The following is a 23,619-nucleotide window of genomic DNA, read 5'->3' as shown; positions in this document are numbered from 1 at the left end:
TCAGCTCATCTTCCTTCTTTCTACCTCCTACATTTTTCTCCTTCCTCTCTTCTCAGCTGTTTTCACTAATCTGACTGAAATATATACCAGGCAGCAGATGTCAGGCTCACCTCACTTTGGAGGGAGGACTTGCCGGAGGAGTCTGCTAAAAGGTGTGGTCTGTCTTGCCCACAAACAGGTTTGCCACTGGCACTCTGGGCAAGCAGGGACATGGGGCTAATTTTGAATGTTTGGCCACAGCATAGTTAAAGCTCAGTGTGGGAATGGATATGGATTCTCTGCAGTCCTGTGTCCATGTTCGGGAAGCAGCTGTGCCATAGGAGGACCTATACAGCTCTCACTGAAACAAGTGGTGTGTCTGGTGGGGTGCTGGGTCGTGCTGGATGGCCCAGACTCTGCAGCATACAGAAGTCCTTGGTCTCCTTAAATATTTTTTTATTTTCATCCCTCAGTTGTTGCCAATGTGCAGTGTGGAGCTTGGCAAGCTCCCAACACAGTGCAGAGTGCTGTGCTGTAGGCAGCGAGACAGTATGTAGTAAGTTCATTGGGAAGTCCTTCTGCATGTTCAGTGTCAGTGCTGGATGGAACTGGGCCTGAAGTTCAGCTCTAGCTCCAAGGCAGAGAAGTATACTGACCTAATACCATAGCTGGCATCTAACCTGCCCAAACCAAACAAGATTCATTGCTTCCTGTGCACAGTTTGTTACGTCTGATTTTAGCCTCCAAGGTCAGAATCGACTGTATTTTCTGATGATGAAGGCTGATGTTTGTTTGGAGCTTGTTCTGTTGTATGAATGGGTAACTGTAAACCAAAAGAGATTTTCTCACATCTTTCTGCACAAGGCTGTGTGTGTTTCGAGGGAGAAATTTGGTTGTGATGCCCAGAGTGGCTGAGTAGCATGACATGTTATCTGTAGTCCACTCAGCCCTCTAGCTCTTGGAAGCTGTGGGTAAAACTTCTCAACACTATGATATTAGGAAGGAAATGGAAAGAATGCATTTTCAAGCGGTCAGTATATAATTATTTAGTGGTTTTCTATGATGTCATTTGGAGAGAGCATTTGGCTTTTGAAATAGAAATTGGCTATTGTTGGATGAATGTGACTGTCCCCAACAGGTCATGAGCAGTAACAGGCGTGTCATGTAGCACGTGGTACATACTATCAAATGAAAGAAGGTTACCTCGCCAAAACATACTTCCCTAATAAATTTAGGTCTCTGATTCAGCAGAAATCATTCAGCAGTTGTCCTGATTTAAATTTTTCTCTGGCTCAGTTTAATACAGTAGCTTTATAAGATTTGTATCCATGTGAGGAAAAGCTTCTGTCTAACTTGTATTTTGGTTCACTGTGTTCAACAGCTGTGCAAAGCAATTCCACTTGGGTCCGTTTTGGGGATGCTTTCAGAAAATACATGGTTTTAGCCAAGAAATGGCTAGCCAGCTTCACATGAAAGTTTGTTGTTGCTGACAGATAAGTCAGGTCTGTCAGTAGTGGAGAGCTGATGGTGGTCTTACACCAGATTTGCCACGTGAATAGCTTGGTGTTTGTCTTCTCTTGCTCAAGGTGGTTTGTTGGGGCAGGCATGCTAGGTGCTGTGATGGTGAGCAGCAGAGATGGGATGTTCCCTGGGAAGATGCAGCACGCATCTGACTTAGAAACTGATGAGGGATTGTATTTTTCGAGTGAGAGTGAGATTCACGTTGCTGTGGTTGGCATGGATGAAAAGGGTTCAGGACATGCTGATGAGGAGCATCTGCTGGTAGGAGGGTTCATGTGGATGCACTAGACACTTCTGGCTCTTGGTGCAGTTTACAAGGTTGAGTATAACATCTGCTGCCACCTGAAGCTTTGTCAGGTTGCATTTCAGACACATTTGGCTCAGACACAAAATGCAAAATATAAGGTATTTTTACAAGTTTCGTCTTTTAGAGGTTATTAACACTTTCTTTTTTTGCTTATATGTTCTCTACTAATTGAGTCCAATTCAGGAAGCTACTTAAAGGTGGGCTGAAGCCAAAATATCCAAACTATTGCCTGGGAAACAGGACCACTTGCATTTAATGACTAAATTAGAGCAGTGTTTGGGGAGTGGGATTGTTTTAAAACATTTCCCCCTCCTCCAACTGGATACAACGGTGTCTTGTTCTAAGATCGTTCAGTAATCATAGAAATATTTTAAGAGCAGATTTGAGTCATTTGGAACAAATCAAGCTGTGGAGTTGTTCAGCTCTAGCCTCCAGTATTATTTGTGTTGCTACAGGGCAGTCCATAAAAACTAAAGACTGAGTCCTAGCACATACGTGAGCAACCACAAACATAATGTGCCATGTGTAACTTATTTTCTGTTCTTTGTCCATAGGTTATATGTGGTCTTCATCTTGGGAATCACTGAAATCCCAACCAGACAGTGTCCTGAACACGTTTGGTGGTGACCCTGCTTTAAGTTGGAAGGCTAAATGTAAAGAGTAAATGACCTCCAGAGCCCCCTTCCAGTCTTCAGTATCAACAATTCTACAATTCTGTTACTTTGTTGCTTACATATGTATGTTTTTACATATTGTGCTTTAAAATATTGCCCATAGTTTAAATTCTAAAGTTTTAACTGATTTTTATTGTTCACTCCCTCCAACTCTATTTAGTCAGTGAATACACGCTGAAGGATTGAGTAGCTGGAACTATGTTTTACCAAGTGGAGCATGTGAGATACATTAGTTGTTTGTCTGGGCTTCAGGAGGGCTGAAGGAATGCTTACTACTGTGACACTTGCAGTATTACCCCTTAGGAAAGGAATGCAGAGAAGAGTAAATCGTCTGTCATTGCCAGGCATTTCACGGACTTTATGGTTTTATTCCTGCATGTGGGCTTTTGCAGTGATCCTACTAATCAATGTGTCAGTTTTGAAGCCCTCCTCTCACCCCTGCATGTATTGTGCATCAGTCAATATTCTATACTTGTAAACTGCTAATGTAATTCCTTAAACAGCGTGAATAAATTGTGGTTACCTTTAACTTCTCTGGGGTTCTGGGGTGGGAAAAATCCTGTATTCCAGGATTAATTTTCACTCATGTGAACCGTTACACTTTCCTGTCCTCCTGCCTTCACAATGGAGGTAAGCACAGTAGTGAATTGGAGGGAAATTTTAGCTAGGACTCTTCATGGTTTGACTGAGGCTTAAGTACAAATGTTGTGACCTCTCTTTTCTGAAATCTGGGAGGGTTTCAGGAAGTAGAGAGAGCCTCTGAGGGCTGGGTTGTAGACTTTTTGTTAAGGCTGCTGGGATAGTAGACTTGAGCATTGTCTGTCCTGGAAGTTTGGAGGAAAACTTTCGCATTGCAATATTCTGTTTTCCAGGCTCACGTGAAAAGGGAGAGCACAGCTTTCCTAACAGTGTCATGTTTCAGACAGCTCTTCCACCTGAGCACTTAATAAATCAGCTTATTCTTATCCTCTCTGTAGAAGAGACAAGGAGAGGGAGACAAGGAGAAATGCCTACTCATTTCACTTGGGAAACAGGTAGAAACCAAACAATAAGAGTACAGTAAAGGAATTTGGTGGGAGAGAGCTGCTAGTATATGCAGGCACGCGCACACACACGCACACACACATATATATGTGTGTATATATATATAAAATAGCTACTCCACTGGTTTGTAGCTGCTTGTTCTAATGTAGCCCGTGTGGCCAAATGCCCTAAAATAAAAATGTCGTATTGGGATGGAAGCAAATGGACTCTTTTAATGTGGCACAAAGGCTGTTAACATTAAAATTGCTCTGATGTTCCTTTTGACCTCCCTATTGTTAGGGTTTTTGGGGAGCACAGTAAGGCATTCATTCCTTTCATGCTCCGCAGTGTGAGGGACTGCAGCTGGGGAACATCTTGGAATCTAGCTCATCCAGGGAGGCTTTTGGGGCTGGTGAAACCTCTGTGAGGCATCTGTTTGCTTTTAAGGTTCTTGGCTCTGCGAATTGTGAGAACTGCCCTCAAAGAGCGTTTATCAGCCCTGTGGTCTGCTGCTCTCAATGGGGCTGTGTATGCCACAATAGATCTAAAAGAGCATTAAGGTTGACACGATATTTCTATGTGTGCTTTACAAGAAATGTATTTTCTTCTTTTATTATCATTGTTCTCTGTGGCAAGGGTCATCTCCATAGAAAGTGATTAATTTGGTGAAAGTATTTTTCTTGCCCTGGGCTCCATTTGTTGCCTGGTACCATGCTGTGCTAGTCATGTGTTAGCTTTGTCTTACTGCACATAGCATTAGGCTTTGTATGAAGAATGTGGCCTTAATCTTCAGTAGGCACTGCTGAACAAGGGAACAGAGCCTCCATGAGATGTGGAGTTCATGCAGATCCAAGTTTTGTTCCATTGCCTCTTAATTCAGTGAGGCTCTAAAGCTAGATTTTACTTCTGAAGAATTCCAGAGCTATCAAGAACAGCCCAGTACTTGGTGTCTGTGTACACAGGAATGCTCTCCAGTGCTCAGGCTTAAATTTTTTTAACTCTTGAATTGTTTAACTCCTTTTCTTGTGTTTTGAGATCTGTCTTAATGCTGCCTTTGGAACTGTGTAGTTGTAGTGTTTTCCTATTGTATTAATGGTCTTGTGTCTTGAAATTTCAGGTCTGTAGATAATGGGTATATGTCTGTTTCTCTTTCTTTTTTCAGTGCAGAAGACGGCAGTAATAATGGAAAAGTTATGTTTGAGGAATTTGAATAACATCTGTGGGGATGGCTAGAGCTCCTCTTACTTAATTTCTTTAATTTTTCTTTAACTTTATGGTCTTCATGTGCATAAAACTAGTGTCTGATTATAATGCAACAAATCAACTTGCTGAAATTCAAGCTCTAAACATGAAATGAACTCCTGAAGAAACAGAATTCTTCCTTATAGTCTTAAAAGTAAACCTGGTCTGCTTCAGTGTGTTGTTGAGTACAAGATGTGACTCTCAGTTCTGTGTTGGGATCATAATTTTTTTTTGAACTAAGTGTGCTTTAGACATCAGTCTCAGTCCTGTATAGTTGTACCCTGTGTTTCATTTGAGAATGAGCAGCAAGGGTAGCAGTGACAATGAATGCAAAGAAGTATAATAGTGTCCAAGGATAACTAAACTAACTAACTCTAAAGTCTCTTCTAAGGTGGTTTTTGAGTGCAGTGCCAGGCTTCTTGGTGTTAAACTTTCAAAACTTATATGTTTAGGAAAGAATGCCCTAAGCAAATGACGCAATTACTGCTCAGGTTTTCTTCCAGGGTGGGAAACAAGCTTCAACCTTAGCTTTAGAAACTGGAAGCAGTTAGGGCACAAAGAGGATGAGGTTGCCCATTCATATCTGAAGTGGGCAAGCAGCTACAGGCTCATGTCTCTTCTTCCTACTTCTACTTCATCCTGCACTTGGTTTTGTTCCTCTTCCTTGGTTTCCTGCTGAATTCCATTTCAGTTGCTCATTGTGCTGCTGCCACTGTTACCCTGTGCCAGTTTTGACTGTTGTCTCTTATCTCTTCCCTTGGACACGTTCTTTGCCTCCCCCTTACAAGATTTGCTTTCTCCCTTGACACTTCTTATATACTTCTTATGGCTCCTCATTTAATCAGTCTTTTTCTGACAGTTTTCTTCTCCAGCTCCCAGCCTCCTTGCCGAAGCGTTCTTTCTCCTCTCACTGGTAAACTGAGATGGCTCAGCCAGCTGGGCAGTGGCTTTTTCAGGCCTGAGGCTGTCAGAAATGCCAGTCATTGCCGGGTGTGGCTAAGAAGTGGAGAGGAAGGGGGTTAAACCTTGGTTTAAGGCCTTGTCTACGCATAGAAATTATTACTTTTCATTGAACTTTTAAAAATAAAAGTTAAAAGTTAAAAATGGCTTGAGTTAAACTGCAGTAGGCTTTGGGATGTCCTATGCTGGCCTAAACTTGGATTAATTCAGTGCAGATGTAAAACAGACATTACTGCTGCAGCAAAATCTGTTTGAACAAGAATTACCTTTTCCTGGGTGCCAGTCTGGAAGAACATTTAGCTTTGCTCCAAATTAGAAGACATTTGTAACAGGCTTCTGAGTGGCAGTGGGCTACTGGGAACCCTTGGCAGGAGTCTGGCCACCTTCTACCTGAGGCACGTAATGTATCTGCTTTAGCAGAGTTCTCTGTGCCAGAAAATATAGAATGACATCTCTCTTACCCTGTCACCAGAGAATGACAGAGCTGAGGTCAGTGGGGAGCTTCATCTGCTGACCAGGTCAGACTGATACCCGAAGGCAGGAAGTGGGCATATCCCCACTACTGGATCTTTGCCCAGACCAGCTGGGTCCCATTGGGCAGAGCTCTGGGTGGTACTGGCAGCTGAGCCCTTCTGAAGGCTTCGCCTCCTCAGTGCACTGTTGGCAGCCCCACAGGCCCTACCCAGTCTGAAAATGCCAATGAATGAGGGGTTTGTCTCTGCAGCTGTGATGCAACTGTGTGCCCCCGGCATTCCACCCCATCAGTCTGCTGGCCTTGAGCTGCTGGCTGGGGACAGCATGGGCTGCCTCTCTACTGCTGGCCTGGGAGTTGTCACTGACCACTTGGAAGCTTTGCAGGATAAAGGCTTTTCATTGCTGCCGGTGTCTGCCAACTCCTATTGCAATTAAAGGGTAATCTTTTCTAAATGGTGCTAAATTAAGGCCTAATCCTTCTCTCATGCCACATAAGAGGATGAATCCCTGGTTTTCTGAAAACAGCTTATTGTTTGGGCCACTATCCAACCAACTCTTACAACAATAGTCCTGGATGGTTTGCCTGTGGAGGGGACTCAGGCTTTTTGGTCAGTCTGCCTGTAGATCCAACACCTCTATGAGGTGTGTGGAGAAGTAGAGGATTTATTTACCACTTCTTTGTATGGCTCATACCATACGAAACGTGGGAGAAGGTTTCCTGTTGCTGAAGTTCTTACTCTGGATGCTGTGGTGATGGGAGATGGCTTTGCCTATGACTCTGTGTGCTGGGTCTGTGCTGTTGGCTGCCCGCTCTCTAGCCACCAGCCATGTGCTGTGTAAGTGTTGCATTGAAGCAAACAGTCCTGGCAGTACGGGTTGGTTTGTTTTACTCAAGGCAGCTGTGTGCATAAAGCTGTAGTTTAAATTATTGTTGTTACATAAGGCTACTGCCACAACATAAATCAATGAGGGAGGAGAGGGTAACTTTTCACTGCTCTTGGAATTGCTGATCTGGATTAATAAACAACAAATTTCACCTTTGGGGACAGGAGGAGACTGCCTTTTGAGCCCTTGTTAAGACCAGGTTTTATGCCTCTCCTTAGGGGAACTACTATGTCTGTAGAGCAGGATGGAGTCAAGATGTTTATTTGCTCATAAATATGTGGACTTGTTTAAAGAAAATGCAGTCAAATAGGATGAAGGAAGGGAGCAGTAATGGGGACACTCATTGATGAGTTTGTGGGCAGCTCATCAATGAAACATAGCCAGAAGCTTGCTTTGATTCCATGTTTTTACCCAAGTTCCTTGAGGGGGAAAAAAGTAATCTGGAGAATTTCAGTGGGATAATTCTAGCAATAGGCTCTCAAATATACTATTACATAAAATCCTCTTAAAATCCTCATTATGTAAGAGGGTTTTTTTTCTGTCCTGTTCACCTATGATTCTATATAGCAGTGTCTGTAGCACTACTAAAAAGATCAGACTTGGTGTGGGCCTTCTTGATCTGTCTGCTGCCCAGGAGTAGATGGCTCCTGAATAGTCTGGTTCTCACCCAAGTGCAAGAGTGAATGGTTCTGCTGGATGCTGGCAGAGGGGTTCACACATACCCCTCTTCAGCTGTGTGACCATGGGCAACTGAACCTTCATAGGGGTGTTTAGATTATTATTAGAGGCAACAAAACCTGCATTGTGTTTCTGCTGAACATGAGGTCAGAACTTAAGTCAAGATATGTTTATTTGTTTTAAGATGCGTTTTCAGTTAGCAACCACATGAAGGGCTGCTGGCTGGAGGATGGTGACAGACATGAATGAATCTGTGACAGACATTCCCTATCTAACAAAACAAAATCATAGGCAAAACAGGAGAGCTGGCCGAACAGCTGTTCTGGTGACAAGTGGCCTTTGAATTAATCCTTGGAACAATTAAAGAGTGATAGTCCCTTACACATGTCCAAAATCCCAAATGAAATTTCCTGTATGCATTTTTTTTAACGACGATAATGACATTGATTTCTTTTCAGTGGAGCTGGCAGTGAGAACACTGCTCAGGAATGTAAACATTCCTCCTGCTTCCTGCTGCTCAGCTCTGCTTTGCTGCAGTGTCTTGCCCTGCTGAAATCAGGGGTGTGATGAACTTACGAGCACAAAATAAAATTAGATCTATTATTTGCAAGAAAAATGCTTCCTTTTTATTTTTGAGTAATACTTTATTGTCTCTTCATTAGTACTCCTTATAAAAAGAGAGTTCGAACTTAACCTTTACCTCTGTGTATGCAGTTCTATCTTGTGGTGTTGCAATTTGGGATCTGCTGTTCATGGTCAGGATTTTGTGTTTCTCGTGGTGGCTGTATTTCTTGCCTACCATACAAGTCACATAGTTCTGCACACCTTTACATGGGGCGTGAAATCATATGGGACCTGCATTAGTAGCACTTCATTTCTGGATTTGCAGTTGGAGGCAAATAATCCTGGAGATTCTTGTCTTCTGAAATCATGAAGAGCATGTTATTATTTTTAAATTTGTCTGGAGGGGGAGAAAATCAGTTCCCTATTTGTACCTACAAAGTCTCAATATGATTAGTTGGAAATTAATTCTTTAATGAAATACAAGATTTATTTATGGTTTGACTTATCTGTGTAAAACTATTTTAGGAGCTCTGTGATCTCCTTTCAAAGTCTCCAAAATTCACAGACTTGATTTGCTGCCTTTTAATTCTGAATGTCCAAAGCCTTAAGATAAAATAACAATGTAGATTATTCAAGTTTCTTGTCTTTGAACGTTCTTGAACAGATTTTCTGTCTAATAGTTTTGGCAGTTTCTCACTATGTGTGAATCCATCATGCTGTTTCAACTCTTCATTGTTTCTCACCGGGTCCTCTGAAGCACTACGGTCATTTCAGGTTTTTAGACCTTGACCTTGGACTCCCAAGACAGAGTTTTTTCAAGACATCCTTTGGAACTTGTAATGATCTATATTTTTGTTAATTTCTAACTATAATTAAATGCTCTTTATGTGTAATTAATGTTTGCTGAACAATTTTCAGAAGAGTTTGGTAATTACATCCTTTCTATGTTGACTGTGAGTTTTGATGCATCTCTTAACTTTGAAGAATTTTTAAAATGTTTTTCTTCTCTGACAAGGTGCTTTACAGTTCAGCCAATAATTTAAAAGTCTACACAATTTCTCTTTGCAGTCGTCTAATTAGCAAAAAAAGACCACCCTTTGCCGTGTCCAGTAATAATCAGGCTCTTGTCCTGTTATTCAGTCATTTATTTTAACCAATTCTGCTCTCTTTTCAGTAGCCAGCAATTGTGTTTGATTAATTTAAAATCCGAGGACAGCTTTTTCTTGACCCTTTGCTGTTGCTTGCTTGCTGCTGCATTTCTGGCAAGGACAGAACATTGTGGGTTTTGTTTGGGTGTTTTCTGAAGCCCCATTTTGATTTTTGGTGGGGATTTTTTAATTTATATTTTTTTAATGATTGTTTCTGTCAAAAATTTCTGAAGTCAGCAGCAGACTGTGTTCCTGAGCTATCTTTGAGTTTCTCAGATTGCATCCAGTTTAGAGAATTCCCAAGTTTATCTTGGTTTCAGACATGTGTGGTTTCAGACATTCAGCTGAGGTGGTCTCCCGTTGCAGTTAGCAGCTCTGTCTTGCAAGCAGTGAGACTCATTGACTTCCCGTGGTACCATCAGGCCTGAATTTTGCAGTGTGGGTTTGCTCATAAGGTAGAAAACAACACTGAACTTAAATCATGAAAAGTATTTGAATGTTTGGAGAGAAGAGGCACTTTGCAGATGATAGTGTCAGGGTGATGTAGGGCCTCTCAGATGGTCACAGAGTAGTGACACGTCCCAGGATAACCTGCAGCCTCTTTAGGTGTGCTGAATGCTGCTAGAATGGGCTCGAACAAAGGGGCAGGATCCATAACATCTTCAGCACAGATGTGATGGTGTACAGGTGTCTCTGCTGTGCTGTCCATTTTAGCCAAAACTCTTGCTCTTGCCAGCAAGGACAGTGCCTGTTACTATTCTGACAGGCATTCTGCCTCAAAATGAGCAGTGACTCCTGTAATCCTGACAGGACCCTGTAAAAATAGCTGCCAGTGGGCTTGTGCTGTCGTGTGCTGAGGGGCTTTCTCCCTTCCTGTGCAGTGCTGCTGGGACCCCTCCAGGGATGGGGCCCTAAGGGAAGCCTCTGCTTCCTGTTTGCCAGTGTTTTAAGTCATGCACCAGGACTTCACTTCCTCCTGTATTTTGTAACTCTTTCTTTTCTAATCCTCTCCTTTACTCCAGAAAGTGTCTCATGGAGTTGAGCCGAAGGAAATGCATTTGTCCTCTCTTTTCAGAGCCATGGTAAAACCCTGTCCTTGAATTGTTTCTGACACTGACACCACTGGCAGACAGACATCTGGGGGCTCTGAGCAGTACCTCACCAGCCACACTGAGTATCGACTGAGCTGTGTGCTCCAGATTAACGGGCGCACACCAGTGACTTGGCCACGTGGCTGTTGCAGCTGGCAGTTGCTCTCTAGAGTGTTTGTAGAAACTGCATTACGAGAAGAAGGCTGGGGTTTGTCCCTCTCCCTTCTTGCTTTTTGATCCAAACCTTAGAATAGAGGCTCAAATATGTCTAATGTTTATTTTTTTAATCAATACATGACCATGATGGGCAATGGTAATTGAACATGCTATAGTTCAATGTGAAGCCTGGATGTAGGCTGCAAGCAGATCAGAGGGAATTGAGAGATTCCTCTGGAGTTTGTTGTAAATACTGTGCTAGTAGGACAGAAAAGATTATGATAAAAGTTATATTTAGGTTAAACTCTCTGGACCTTTGCTTAGGTTCTAGGGGGGAAATAAATTTGTTATTCAAGTGTTATGACTTCTTAATGAAAGGGCAATTAGATAACAAGAAAATGTCTGCTTTTGCCAGGTAGAACAAGCTACCAATGGTACATCTGATAAAATGCCTTGTGCAGTTGTGCACATACATGTGTGAGAACAATTGAAGACCACTAAAACCAGAAAGCCTGACTACTAGTTTTGGTATTTAGAAAGCTCTTTGCATAATGGTACATGAACTGCAGAGCTCACATGGTAACTTTGACATATGCTGGAAGTGTTTCCACACTTAGCATTAGTCTCCTTTAATACTCTGGTGATTAAAAATCTGCTTAGGTATTTTAAATATTTAGTCTGAGATTTTAAAAATTTATTTTATTTTTCCCCAAAGTGCCTCATGTCCTGGTTCATTCTGGTACCAACAACTAGTAGGTATTTATATGTACTGGGCTGTATTTATGCAGCCATGTGGCGAAATCCTTGTAGAGCAGGGCTTGTTCCTGGAAGCCTCTATTATTGTCACACCAAGGGAAGCTACTATGTTGGTAAATAAGCAGGCAGTAGTGTGATAAGCTGTACGTTACATATGTTTTGCAGGATGCAGTCTACTTCCTTGTTTTATTTCTAGAGCGGGTGTGCCTATGCAGCAGGCAAGCATTGTTTTAGTCCTCATGCAATGAGATGCTAATGCTATTAGCTATTGCATTTAAAAAAAAAAAAAACAAAAAACAAACAAACAAAAAAACCCCAAACCAAACAAAAAAAAAAAAAAAAAAAAAAAAAAAAAAAACCAAAGAGGAAAACATTTACTTGAGTATCACTGGAGGATTTCATGCTTACTGTTATCCATACAGATAAAAAGTCCTTGGCTGGGGAGCAGAGCTGGTGAAGAGGATGCAAAGTATTTTCTATCACCACTCTGTGTGTGTGTGTGTTTGGTTACCAATAATTAAAGAGTGAGTGGAAGCTGTCTTCTCATCTCTAACCTCTCAATCTTGCTCTCAGCTAAAGCAATTATCTTCTCCTAATTTCAGGTGCTGGGTTGGGACAGAGGAGGTGAGAGAGAGGTTAAACTTAATTTTTTGGGACTAGCTGCTGAGCCTGGGAGCAGTTCCTTTGGTGCCAACTTAAACTCTTGGTTGACTTTGTAGAAGCCTGCACTTAAACATCAATTGCTTAAGTGGATTGTGCTTATATGTAATAAGTAATCTTTCTTGTGTGGGAACAAGGATGTTATATCTTGTGCTTTATTTTTATGTTTCTTTTATAGAAAAGTAGTTCATAGTACTGCAGCAACTTTTCTCAGTTCTGGAGGTAATTGTGTTGAGGCACGCTCAGCAGGCTTTTACAGCCATAGGTGGGCAGCCTGATACTTTGAATTTCTACAGTTTCACTCTGTTTCTTACAGTGTATTACTTAACAGGCACCTAAGGGTAAGTGAGCTGTGCTGTAGGGATGTGCTGCAGTGACCCTCTGGAAGGTATAATCCTTCTCCAGCTCTTGCCACAACATTTTATGGAAGGCAGTTTAGAATTACTTTGTGTGTTAACTGAGCTTTCTCCAAAGAAAGCGTGAACCATTATTTTAACAAAATGAAAGCCAGATCAAGGACTAGTCTCTTGCCTGAATTGTGCACAAGTCTTCACTGTTGCATGACCTTTTGCAAGATGCTTGATGTCAGTATGGAGTGGGGTGACATGGTGGGAAGTGATATAATGTTTTGGAAAGCCTCACAACTACCCTGAAGGTACCAGATCTCCTTCAAGCAGTTGTTTGTGAATCTATGCCTGCTGCTTAGTTGAGGTTTGTGTTTGCCTCTGGGGATATTTGAGTGTGAGAGAAAGAGCCTACTACCAAACTCATGGAAATATGAGAGCTTTTGCGATGGTGAGGAGCTGAGGTCTGTACTGGCACTCAAGTGGTGGCTGGCCACAGACAGAGTGTGGGCTGGGGTGGTGGATGAGGGAGGTGGTGGTGCTGGGCTGGAGGTCCAGGGTTGCCAAGAGGAACAGTCACACCTGCTACTTGCAAGGCCACACACATTCCTGGTGCATATGCATGACAGACTGCAGGCAAACTGTAGTGTTCAAATAGAAAAAGAAAGATTTTTCTTGCAAGTCGTGTGTGGGGCAGTTAAACTATTTCCATTTTGGTCTAATGTGAAGGACAGAATGCATATACTGGCTTTGTTAGGTGTAAGTTGGTTTTCGTAAGTTTATCAGTTGTCTTTGGTAGATGTAACTCCTCCTAACTTTAGACACATGTTTAGAGGGCTGAGATCTCATTTGATTTTTCTTTCACGATGTTGCAGGATCTTCTAGTGGTAATGTTGTGTTTTAACTCCATCCAGCCTCCAAGCCCCACACAGCCACAGGATAGGTTAAGGTGGTACCAAAATTGGCCAGATAGCTTTCTGACATGGTTTTGAGTATTAGAAAGCAGGCATTCTTTATTCTAGCCATGGTCACTGGGAGGATCCCTCCTCTAATCGAGTGCCCTGATAAACAGAGATTTTATTATACACACTGATTACATATTCATTAGCTATCCCTGCTTACTTGAGGAGTATGTGTTACTTTATTTTACATAGCTGCCCCCCTTCTTAAACCTCCTTATGTGTTCTTTGTTGTCTTCTTTGGTGGTCTTCAATTTCTGGTGTCCTTTTTAGGTGGTTGTTTTTCAACCCCTGCTTCTGAGGAGCTGCAACATCCTTGTTTTGCTTGGCTTCTGCTTTGTCAGCTGTATCTATTTCTCCAAGGTTACATTGTTCCTTTTATTTGATAAGAGTAAAAAAAACTATTGTTCTATTCTATTATCCTTATCAAAGGTGAAGATGAGAAGGAAGGCAGTGATGTCAGCAGAGGTACTCCATGATGCATTTGCCCAGTTTCCAGTGATTTATTGATCAGGCGCTTACTGAACAGCAATGGGTTTAATTTGATTAGTAACACTTAAGTTTTTTCTTCTATGAATTATTACAGTAAAGGCTGTGTGAGACACCTACTTAAGAAAATGCTGCATTGTCCTTTATGAAATGTGTAATTTCATTAAGATCTTGTTGAGTTTTAAATAAAGAGCTAACATTTTAAGAAGGAAAAGGCTGCTTCTAGGTTTCTAGTGTCCATTGCACCCTTTGAACATTCATAACATATCTTCTCAGGACTAATTACGGGCCTTAGTGAAATTATTCTTTGAGGTCAGCTGCTAGAGATCTAGTGTAGTACTTACAGATCACTGCTCTTGGTTTTCAGTTTCTTAATATTACTTCATTATAGATCATACCTACATCAAGTTTCTGCACAATCGTTTGTAATGCATGTCCTGATAGGTGCTGAGCTCGAATGCCTGCAGAGGAGCAGCAGTCTTAACAGGACAATACTGTACAGAGCCCATTTGCAGTCACTTCTTGTTTCATATGCAGGGGAAGATGACCCAATGACCTACCTAACAGGATCAGCTGACTGTGAAATAGCCTGTACAGATAAATAATTCCATCAAATTTAGCAGAAGGGTTTAAAAATCAGCAATTGATGATCAAATTTCCTGCAGTGTGACTTCTGGGAAGAGTGAGTTTGAGTCGTGTTTCTCTACCACAGTGGGCAGGTAATGGCACCCTTTGCACTTGTAAGTAGAAATCTCTAGTCTCTGCTGTCTAGCTCCTAAACAGTCCTGATGTTCAGCAGCATTAACTCCTTTTACACATTTCCATCTTTCCTTTGAGGCTTGGTCTGGAGCTGTGTAGATGTTGCTTGCAGCAGTTCATTGGTCTGTTATGATGCACAGTAAAGAAAGATGCCTTAGGATAGCTTGTTTTATATTTTTCCTTAACTCAACAGTTAAAGTTATCCTGAAAGGACTACTTTTTTTCTGTTGACTTGTGTCATTCCACCTCTCCTTTCTCCCCTCACATGCCCCTTTTCTTTATTTATGAGAAAGCAGAAATGTATGCTCACCAAAACTTCCATTCCTCTCTGGTTTAAACTCAGTAGAATGCAATTGGATCCTTTTTAATTCTCCTTCCCTGTTACAGTTACAGGAATTTTTCATACCGAAAAACCCAAACCAAAACCCCAGGCTTTGGGCTGAGTGCCCATTGCAGTCAGTGAGAACAGCTGGTGGGCTGTGCAGGGGACTGCTGCTGTGTGGCTTTCCTGGGAAGGTGACTAATGATGAAGACACCAGCAGTTCTGAGGTGGCCATGAGGACACCATCCTGCCCACTGTCTCCAGGGCAGGACACTGGGGATAAGGAAATGCTCCGTACTGTCAGAGAATGTACTTTTGATGTCAGTAGTCACAGGTGTTTGTAAGTGACAGAGACCACATTTTGGGAGGTAATGTGTTTAGCTAATTTATACTATAAGCTTTGAAACAAAAGCAACATTCACATCTTTAAGAGCAGCAGTGCCCACAGTCTGATGAATGACAGTGGTGAATGAAATACCTTGTGACTAATTGTCCTTGGCTTTTAACTCCAAGCTTTCCAGGACCTCTTCTTGGAAGTCAGAGTGGACAGTGATGAGTCCTGACAGGGCTGGCTTTGGTCCCTTACACAAAAGGGAAAGAGCATGTGTACCTTGATCACAGTTTGGTGCCTGCAGCTGAAGGAGGGGAGGAATGAGGGCTGATCTCTGTTAATCACTAGAAAGCCTCCTGGAAAAGGACTTGAGTCTCTCTTGAGTAGTGGTAGAGAGCAACTGAAGGAAAATATCTTGTTTGATGTTTAGTCTCATGACTTTTATCCTTATTTTTTAAAAAAGGACATCTTGATTAATGGCACCTTTTTATTGGGGGCTTGGATTCTGTTTAATTTTTATGGGTAAACCATTCTTTCACTGCAAAAGTAGCCTTCTAAAAGGAGCAGTTTCTGCAAATTCTTCTTCGTCTTCAGCACAAAAAAAACAAACACATCTGCTAAAGTGCTCTCAAACCTCACCAGAAAGGTGAACAGGCACCTCTCTGTGTGTTTCCTCTGGTGATGGACGTACCTGGTACTGCTCTTCTGGTGCGTGCATGCACACAGGCATCACTCTGCTTTTCAAACTTGATTGAGAAAGGCAAGGGACTCTTTTCAGACAAGCCCTCCTTTTTTCCTGTACTTATGTCAGCTTTTTTTGTCAATGAGTTAGAAACGAATCCCTCTTCTTCCTAACGTGTTTCTTGGAGGAACATGTGCATGTTCTGGTCTGCTTGTGGTGATGCAGCAGCCGTGTTAATGTGACCGTGATAGCAAGAAGGGCTGAAGCATCTCTTAAACATCACTGTGTGAGTGAAGGAAAGGGTAAATGCCTCATGCTGCTTCATCTGTTGAGGATGGTTAGCATCTTGTACCATCTTTTCACTGCAGAGAAAAGGCCAGTGTGACATTTAGTAAAGACTGCCCCTGCTGCTTGACATTTCAGCATCATGTGTGGCTGGATGTGCAACCTGGAAAATGGGAAGAAATGAAGACACGCACAGGTGAAGAGGCTTCATTTTGAGAGGAAATGAGCATGAGGATCAGTGATGTCTAGAAGTTGATTTGTATTGTGGAGTTCTGCGCTCTTTTAAGATTTTCTTCTCTCTTTCTTATTTTTCAGCTCATGTATAAGGAATTGTCTCTCTCTGCCCTCTCGCTATTTCTTTAAACGGAGAACACAAGTTCAGGTTTAGGTGACAAATGAATTTTTAAGCAATTTACTTGATGAAACTCCTTCACTGAAATATTTGTGTTGTTTTCTGTTTGCTTGGGTGTGTTCCTGCATGGCACAGGAACCTCCCTGTCATTTTGACTGAGTATGAGGGGGATGTCACTTCCCGTTTACCTGTGTCTTCTCGGGGCGGGTGGGCTGTGAGTTTCCTTGTCAGTCTATCTGCTTTAACATATAGAGTTGTGGGGTTTTTTGCACTTTCCTATTTGCTGTGGTTCACTTGTGTGTAAGAAGACAGGTACAGAGTGAAGGTAGTACCCTAAAGACAATATAGGGCAGCCTCCAGAGCCTCTAACAGTCCTTGTGCAGCACCTAGATTCTGATCAGCTCTTGACAGGCCTTTAGGGACATCAGCTCTTTTCAGAGGTTAGTAGAGTGTTTGAGATCATACTGGATTTGTTCAGAAAAACCCCTTTCCAGCATTTCTTTGGGGGGTTTTATTTGATAGTGGCATCCCAGTATTTTGTGTTACTCTTTTTTTTAGCAGTCTAGCTCAGGATCCCAGAAAATACGGAAGCATAACCAGCCTAATTTTGGATGACTTTTGGGCTAAGTAGAAGTCTGGAGTGACAGATTATAGAGGCAAATAAGGCAGAACTGTTCTGATTTTCCTGAAGGTCTGAGCGTCTTGCTTTTAAGCATGACTGAGATCAATCTGTGCATCTCCCATATCACAGCAGCTGTTCTGAGAGAAGCATTTGGAATTCTTCAAGTAGCGTGTTTCAGGGATTTTTCACATTTTGTGTGTTCCATGAACAGCTGCGCTGTGATAAAGAACTTCTTTTGAAAGATCATGTTTAAAATTTTAACAATGTTTTTAAGAACTTGACTTGATATCTTAGCGGTATGTTAAACTTCACAGAATTAGGAAAACTTTCTAATCAAAGCTTGGAGTTTTATATGAAAGCATCCTTCAGAGTACTGCGTTTCGTGCAAAAAAACTATCCGCATCTGCATGACTGAGATCTTGTTCCTCTTGCAACATAAACAAATGAATCTGTGTTATCATCAGACCTAGAGGCAGCTTCAGCTTTTATGAAGTCTGTCTTTTGGACATCAGTACTTTAAACTCAGTCTAAATGTAGTTTGATCCAGGGCTTCATTTGAAGTGAGCTGAGTTTGACCATCTTATGTAACATTGCAGTTTTTGGATGAGTCTACTTCATCCATTTGCTGTCCAGATTCTTTTTTCCATTCATAGTTGTTGTGGAGAGCTTTGTATTCTTGAGACTTAAGACATCATTGTCTGAAATTTGTAGTAATCTCCTTAATTTAGCAACAATATTTTCTGGGCTATTTAAGAATATGATGGCATGTATTTGCTACGTGCCTTGAGTCTGCTGATGTAAGTAGTTCTGTGAACACGGAAGTTGATTTAATAGCATTTTTGGTACTGATTTTGCTAAACCTTCACCAGCAAATTATGGTAAATTTTCAGTGTGTTTCAGGGATGTTATAATTGGCCTTTGGGCAACACTATCTAGTGTATTTGAAAAAAGAGAGAAGGATCTCATGGACTGGCATGGCTGGTAGGGGTTGGCAGCTTGACCAAAGGAAACCTGTCAGGGTTTCAGTTATCTGCAGCTTTGGCAGCATATTATATGAGCAAGAACCAAAAATTAGCATTGGAATGATTTGGTGCACTTCTCTAAGCTCACTGTGCTTGCGACACATAACTGTGAGTCCCCAGCTGGGAAGTGTTTAGTGTTTGCCTGGTCCAGAGGTAAATGGCTATACAAAATTTGGGGTTGTGTATTGCACAATTTGAGGTTGTGTGTTGGGGGGTAGGTATTAATTTATGTTGGGTTTAGGTGATGTTAAACCCAAGGAGGGCTTTTGATGTGTGTCTTGTGCAGCTTTCTAGAGAGATAGTTGTGAGTAAATTGTACCTTTGTCCAGAAAAATGCTTTCTAATGCACTGACAAGCACAGCTGAGCAAATAACAAGACAGCATTTTGTTTCATGAACTCTTTGATTTTGCTTTTGCCCTGATCTTGGAATCTGGAAAATAAGAGCTTTGTTAATTCCCTAACATTAGTGTCTCATAATTCCTAGAGGCAGCTGTTGAGCAGAACATGATGTTTTGCAGCCTTCATGTCAGGAGCTTTTATTTTGTGAAGAGATGCTCCAAAGTCTATCATTCCAATGTAGCTGTGCACAGTTAATTAGTTAATTCGTTTTCTTCCCTAATATATGGAAATAAAGGTTTTGGAAGAGAAGGAAGAGTAGGGTAACTTTGACTGCTGCTTCTGTGTTTTAGATAATGTTACAGCAAAAGGAGGTGGTCAGATGCTGGGCTTCAGGATGTATGAAGGTATAGGGGCTTCATGCATAGCAGTAAAAAGTCCATTTTCCTTTTACTAGATGGATCTAAGACAGGTCTGGGATGTAGCTATGGCAGGTTATTGCATTGCCCTGTAATGTTGCACAATTTTGTTAAAAGTTACATTTCCTGTTCTACACAGGAATTATGAAAATGGCTTGCAGCAGTGATGTCTGAGGTTGTTTGTAAGTACATACAAGAGAGGTAACAAAGCTTGGTTGGAAGGGAAGTGCTTTGCAAGTGTTGTCTTATAAATGCACGCAACTTGAATTTTTCCAGGCCTGTCCTGATGACCATGGCTCTGAAGGAGGTTTCTCTTGTTCTGTGTGTCAGAGGCTGTTTACTCACAGCGCTGTACTCTAGACAGTAATACTCAAGCTAACATCAGGGTTTCTGCCAACACTTTGCAAGTGTGCTGGCTGAGAGCAAATAACAGCCTTACTGTACAGAAATAACTGGAGCCCATGGGGAACAGCAGCATCCTTAGGTAGGATTGACCATGAGCTTGTTTCTGCAGTTAATGTGTGTGAGCAGTTCCCATTTGGTTGGGTCTTGTGTGTCAGCTGGGACAAGCCATAATAAAAGACAGTTTCTAAAAAAGGAAGTCTGACTATTGTAGGAAATGGAAAAACCTCTCACACATAAAAGTAGTGATAACTTACTGAACTTCACCTTGCCATCACCAGAGAATAGAGTTCTGATTGCTGTCTCAAAATATAGTGAATGATTGACAGTTGACCATGGAATTAACAACACACCTTCAAGCCTTTGAACAAAAATATGCATTCTTATATGGAAATGTGAGAAGCTTGTAAACTGATGGAAAACTGTCATGTAAGAGTAGGATTTTATATAGAGAGAATTCATTGTTGTAGGATTTTACTAAGGCAAAAAAATGCATAAACCTCTGAAAAATAAAAAGGTATTTTACATGGGTAACTCAATGCTAGTAGCTCTTCCAAATTTACATTAGGCATTTTCCTTCAAGGCTTAAGGCAATCCCCAGCTTGAGGAGATTATGTGATTTCTTGCACCTTTCTCTGAAGCATCTGGCATTAGCCTGTGTAGAAGACAGGATATTGGATTAAAAAAAAAGCCTTGTCCTCTATGGCAGTTTCTGTGTTTAAATACTCCCTGTCAATTGTGATGTGGGCAAAATGATGAATTTTCTTTGCAGATGTTAAAGAAACCCAAGGCCTAGCATCTGCCTTGGAACTTCCATGAGCAAATTAGTCATTATTCTTAAGAATCCCTCTCTTAGTGGCATTATTGAGCTCCGTGATGGAATCATGCCTGTACTCTGAGGTCTGGCTGATCAGCTGTGGCTTTAAGTGTCCTGAACTTCCATTTGCTGTTTTGGCATCTTGCAGCTGAGCAAATGGTGCTGCTTCACTGGGCAAAGAGATGCTCATTGTCTCTTTCTCTGTGCCAGAGATCTGTCATACATGCTGGTCTATAAAAGATGGATCTTAATTTATTACGGGGAAAAAATAGTGTATTTGAGGAGCTGGTGTGCTTTTTGTTATCCCTTTAACATTTATGGAGATCTTGGGTATTAGGCTTTTAAGCTGCTTTGTTGAAATTCATTTGACCAGGACTTGCACAGATGGTGCTTTTTGTCTGAAATATGGTGCTTTTTAATTTCCCTTAGGTTATCTTGATGAATCTGGCTAGAATTTCTGCTATGGATATTTGTCTTCTGTATCTCTGACTTGCTTATCTGAAATAAAATTTAGTCTGATAGGAGCAATATCTGTGTGCCTTTAATCATAGGCAGAGCTAGCATACTTGATCAGTTCTCTCAGCCCTGGTATAGTCAGTAGTTTCTGTGTTGTTAATGCACCTGCTGTAATATACAGAAGTAATAAAACACTGAAATCTGTTTCTCATCAAAGCAGATGTTTTTCCTTCTCTGACAGTATTTTTCTGAAGAGCTGGCAAAAGATGATCAGTTGAAAATGCATGGCTAGATAAGGAGTTTCATGAGATGCTTCTCTGTCCTTGACTTGGCCTGGTATTAATGTTGACTAGGAAAATCTGACATGTTTTTGCATCCCGAAAAGATGTTGTGTGGCACCACCTGAAAACTCCAAATACGCCTGGGGTTGCATTGTGGTGCAGGCGTGTGCAACACTTAGAAAATTGCATTTTTAATCTCGTTGAATATGGCTGATCTTCCTTCCAGGCTGTGTGTTACAAATACAAGTACTGGAAGTGGCCAGCTCTGCTCTCCAACACGTGCCAGTGACAGCCGCAGGCTTTTCTGTTACCACAACAGCTGGGGGTGTCTGTGTGGGCTGGGGGCACACGTGGAGAACGCTCCTGCAGGGACCGTCACGTGGAAGGGTTTCTAGCAACATGAAGACCCGCAAAAAGAAATGTAAGGAAGGAAAATAATGCCAGTGTCATGACCAGCCAGAGGCCGGCTGTGCCAAGTGGGTTGGATTTCTGACCTGCCTCTGAGTGCCTTTACTGGCACACTGCTGGGGATTGATGTCTTGAACTGGCTGGGGGATTGTCCGCTGACCTACTTCAGCCAGCGTGACCCCAGTGGCTTAGCCTGGATCCGGAGCAGCCCTGCTGATGTCGCCAAGCCTAGGGGAGGGGACTGTAATCTCCCAGCCAGGAGCACCTGCTGGGAGCTCCCAGCCTGGGAAGGGGAACAGGAGGCTGATGCCAAATGTGTTCTCAGTGATTCTGGTTTTGCAGAAGTGAATCTGACCCCACTACAGAGAATATGTGTGAGCAGCAGTGCTGGTCATCTTGCAGTCATCTGGTTGAAAGCCAGTCATTTTAACAGCAGACTCGAGTCACTACATTGTTGTTCCCTCCTACAAGGGTTAATACGAGGTTCTACTTAAGCATTCTGCATCACAAAGCACTATTTGGGTGCTGTGGTTTACTTTTGCCCAGATATTAGCATTTGTAAATCTGACCCCAGAATTGCAGAGTGTACAAAAACGTTCCTTTGCCTTGAAGAAATGTATGAGGGTGTTTGCAACTATTTAAAATTGAAGTTACTTATGCAGAATTACAGGTTTACTGATAAAAGATGTGTTTTCTGACTGTCCTAGGCTTTTGGACAGGCCCATACCAACCACAAGAAGGTAGCAGCAGATGGAGAGAGCAGAGAGGAAACCTTGATTCAAGAATCAGCTACCAAAGAAGAATATTACATGAAGAAGGTTATGGAGTTGCAGACAGAATTGAAGCAGATAAGAAATGTCCTTGCCAACACACAGTCTGAAAATGAACGCCTTAATTCTGTTGCACAGGAACTGAAGGAGGTGAGTGAAGATGCACAGGGTGCACTGCAGCTTGGATTTGTTACATTTTCTGGTGCTATGTAACCAAAAAACTGTAAGATTTTTGAGCTGAAAGGTGATTTGACAGACACATGGCTGGATGTTTGGCCATGCTGGTCATGTGGGTACTGCACACCAGTTGCCTCAGTTCCAGAATTGCTGCCTTAAAAAGCAGAGGAACCTGTTTAGGTGAAGCACAGAGACCCTTGGATGTACTTTTTCTGCTTCATTCCCAATACAGACTTTCTTGCTGAAAATATTCGTGGCATAATTTCACTTCTTATCCCTTTTTCCTCCCTTATTCCTGAAGGTGTGGTATTATAACAAAACACTGAAATGCACAAAGAGAGGGATAGTAAAGTTTGTAGTCTTGTGTTTTCTCTCGTGATGGCTTTTACATTTATAATAGCTTTGACCTTTTATTGTTTTACTATTGAAACCACGTATTTTTAAGGGGATACCATTGCTGAGAAGTTACTTAAAGGATTTAATTACTTACAAAATCTGTAGCGCAGCAGAAGTCTTTGTGGCACTGGTGCAGAAATGATTGAGAGCTCAAATCATTGCTTAAATTCAGACTGGTAAACCTACAGAGACGATAAGCCACAGATGGATGGATAAAACAGTCAGCAGTTATTATTCCTGAGTTTTCTTGAACCTTCCTTTGAAGCACTGGGGACTAGTCTTGTCTGGTCCTAAGCTAATCAGCTGGCCTCCCCTGCCAGGAAGGAAGGCTATCCAAGAGCCCACATCTGAATCTCAACTTATTCCGTATGGCCTCAGCTGCAAGTGTCTCATGTAATTTTTTAGGACATAGTAACAAATATGTAGATAATATTTGGTGGTAAAATCGATGAGGAAATGTGGGTTACTTCTCTGGAGATGTGGGGATTCACTGGTGCCACTTGTTGGGGTATGACAGAGAAGATTTGTGGTACAAACAGTTGCAAATAATCAAACAGGCCAGTCAACTTCTCCTTTAACTTTGTGGAACAGAGTTGAAATCAAACCTTGTCCTTAGACAGGGAAGCAGTTCTTAGAAACAAAGACACAACTCTTGTCTGTATTTCCCAGCCTTTAAGACTAGCTTAATGGAAAAGCTGCCCACCCCAGAGGTAGCACGGTGTCCCTGAAGGATTCTGGTCAATTCCCAAAGTGCACTGAGCAGCAGATTTCCAGTCTGCTTCCAGTACCACTGCAACTAGAGGTGATTTCTCTTTACTGATACTGCCCCATTCCAGTCACTTTTAAGGAGACATAAAAATGTGAATTCATG

At 41.8% G+C, this 23,619-nt stretch overlaps 1 protein-coding gene across 2 annotated transcripts in view; it reads left to right on the top strand.

Moving 5' to 3' along the window:
• BICD2 (BICD cargo adaptor 2) overlaps window positions 1-23,619 on the top strand; it is a gene marked incomplete at its 5' end in the record, with an annotated part of 51,160 nt that overhangs the window by 7,055 nt on the left and 20,486 nt on the right. For both annotated transcript variants that reach the window (XM_083869308.1, XM_083869309.1), the window contains one exon: window positions 22,113-22,325. In XM_083869308.1, coding sequence (XP_083725434.1) covers window positions 22,113-22,325 — 213 coding nt within the window. The remainder of the gene's footprint in view (window positions 1-22,112; window positions 22,326-23,619) is intronic.

Source organism: Zosterops lateralis, assembly GCF_965231275.1.
Source record: "Zosterops lateralis genome assembly, chromosome: 11".
In the NCBI taxonomy this organism is placed as follows: domain Eukaryota; kingdom Metazoa; phylum Chordata; class Aves; order Passeriformes; family Zosteropidae; genus Zosterops; species Zosterops lateralis.
The sequence above is the reverse complement of the archived record's forward strand: the minus strand, read 5'-3'. Positions and strand labels throughout refer to the sequence as shown.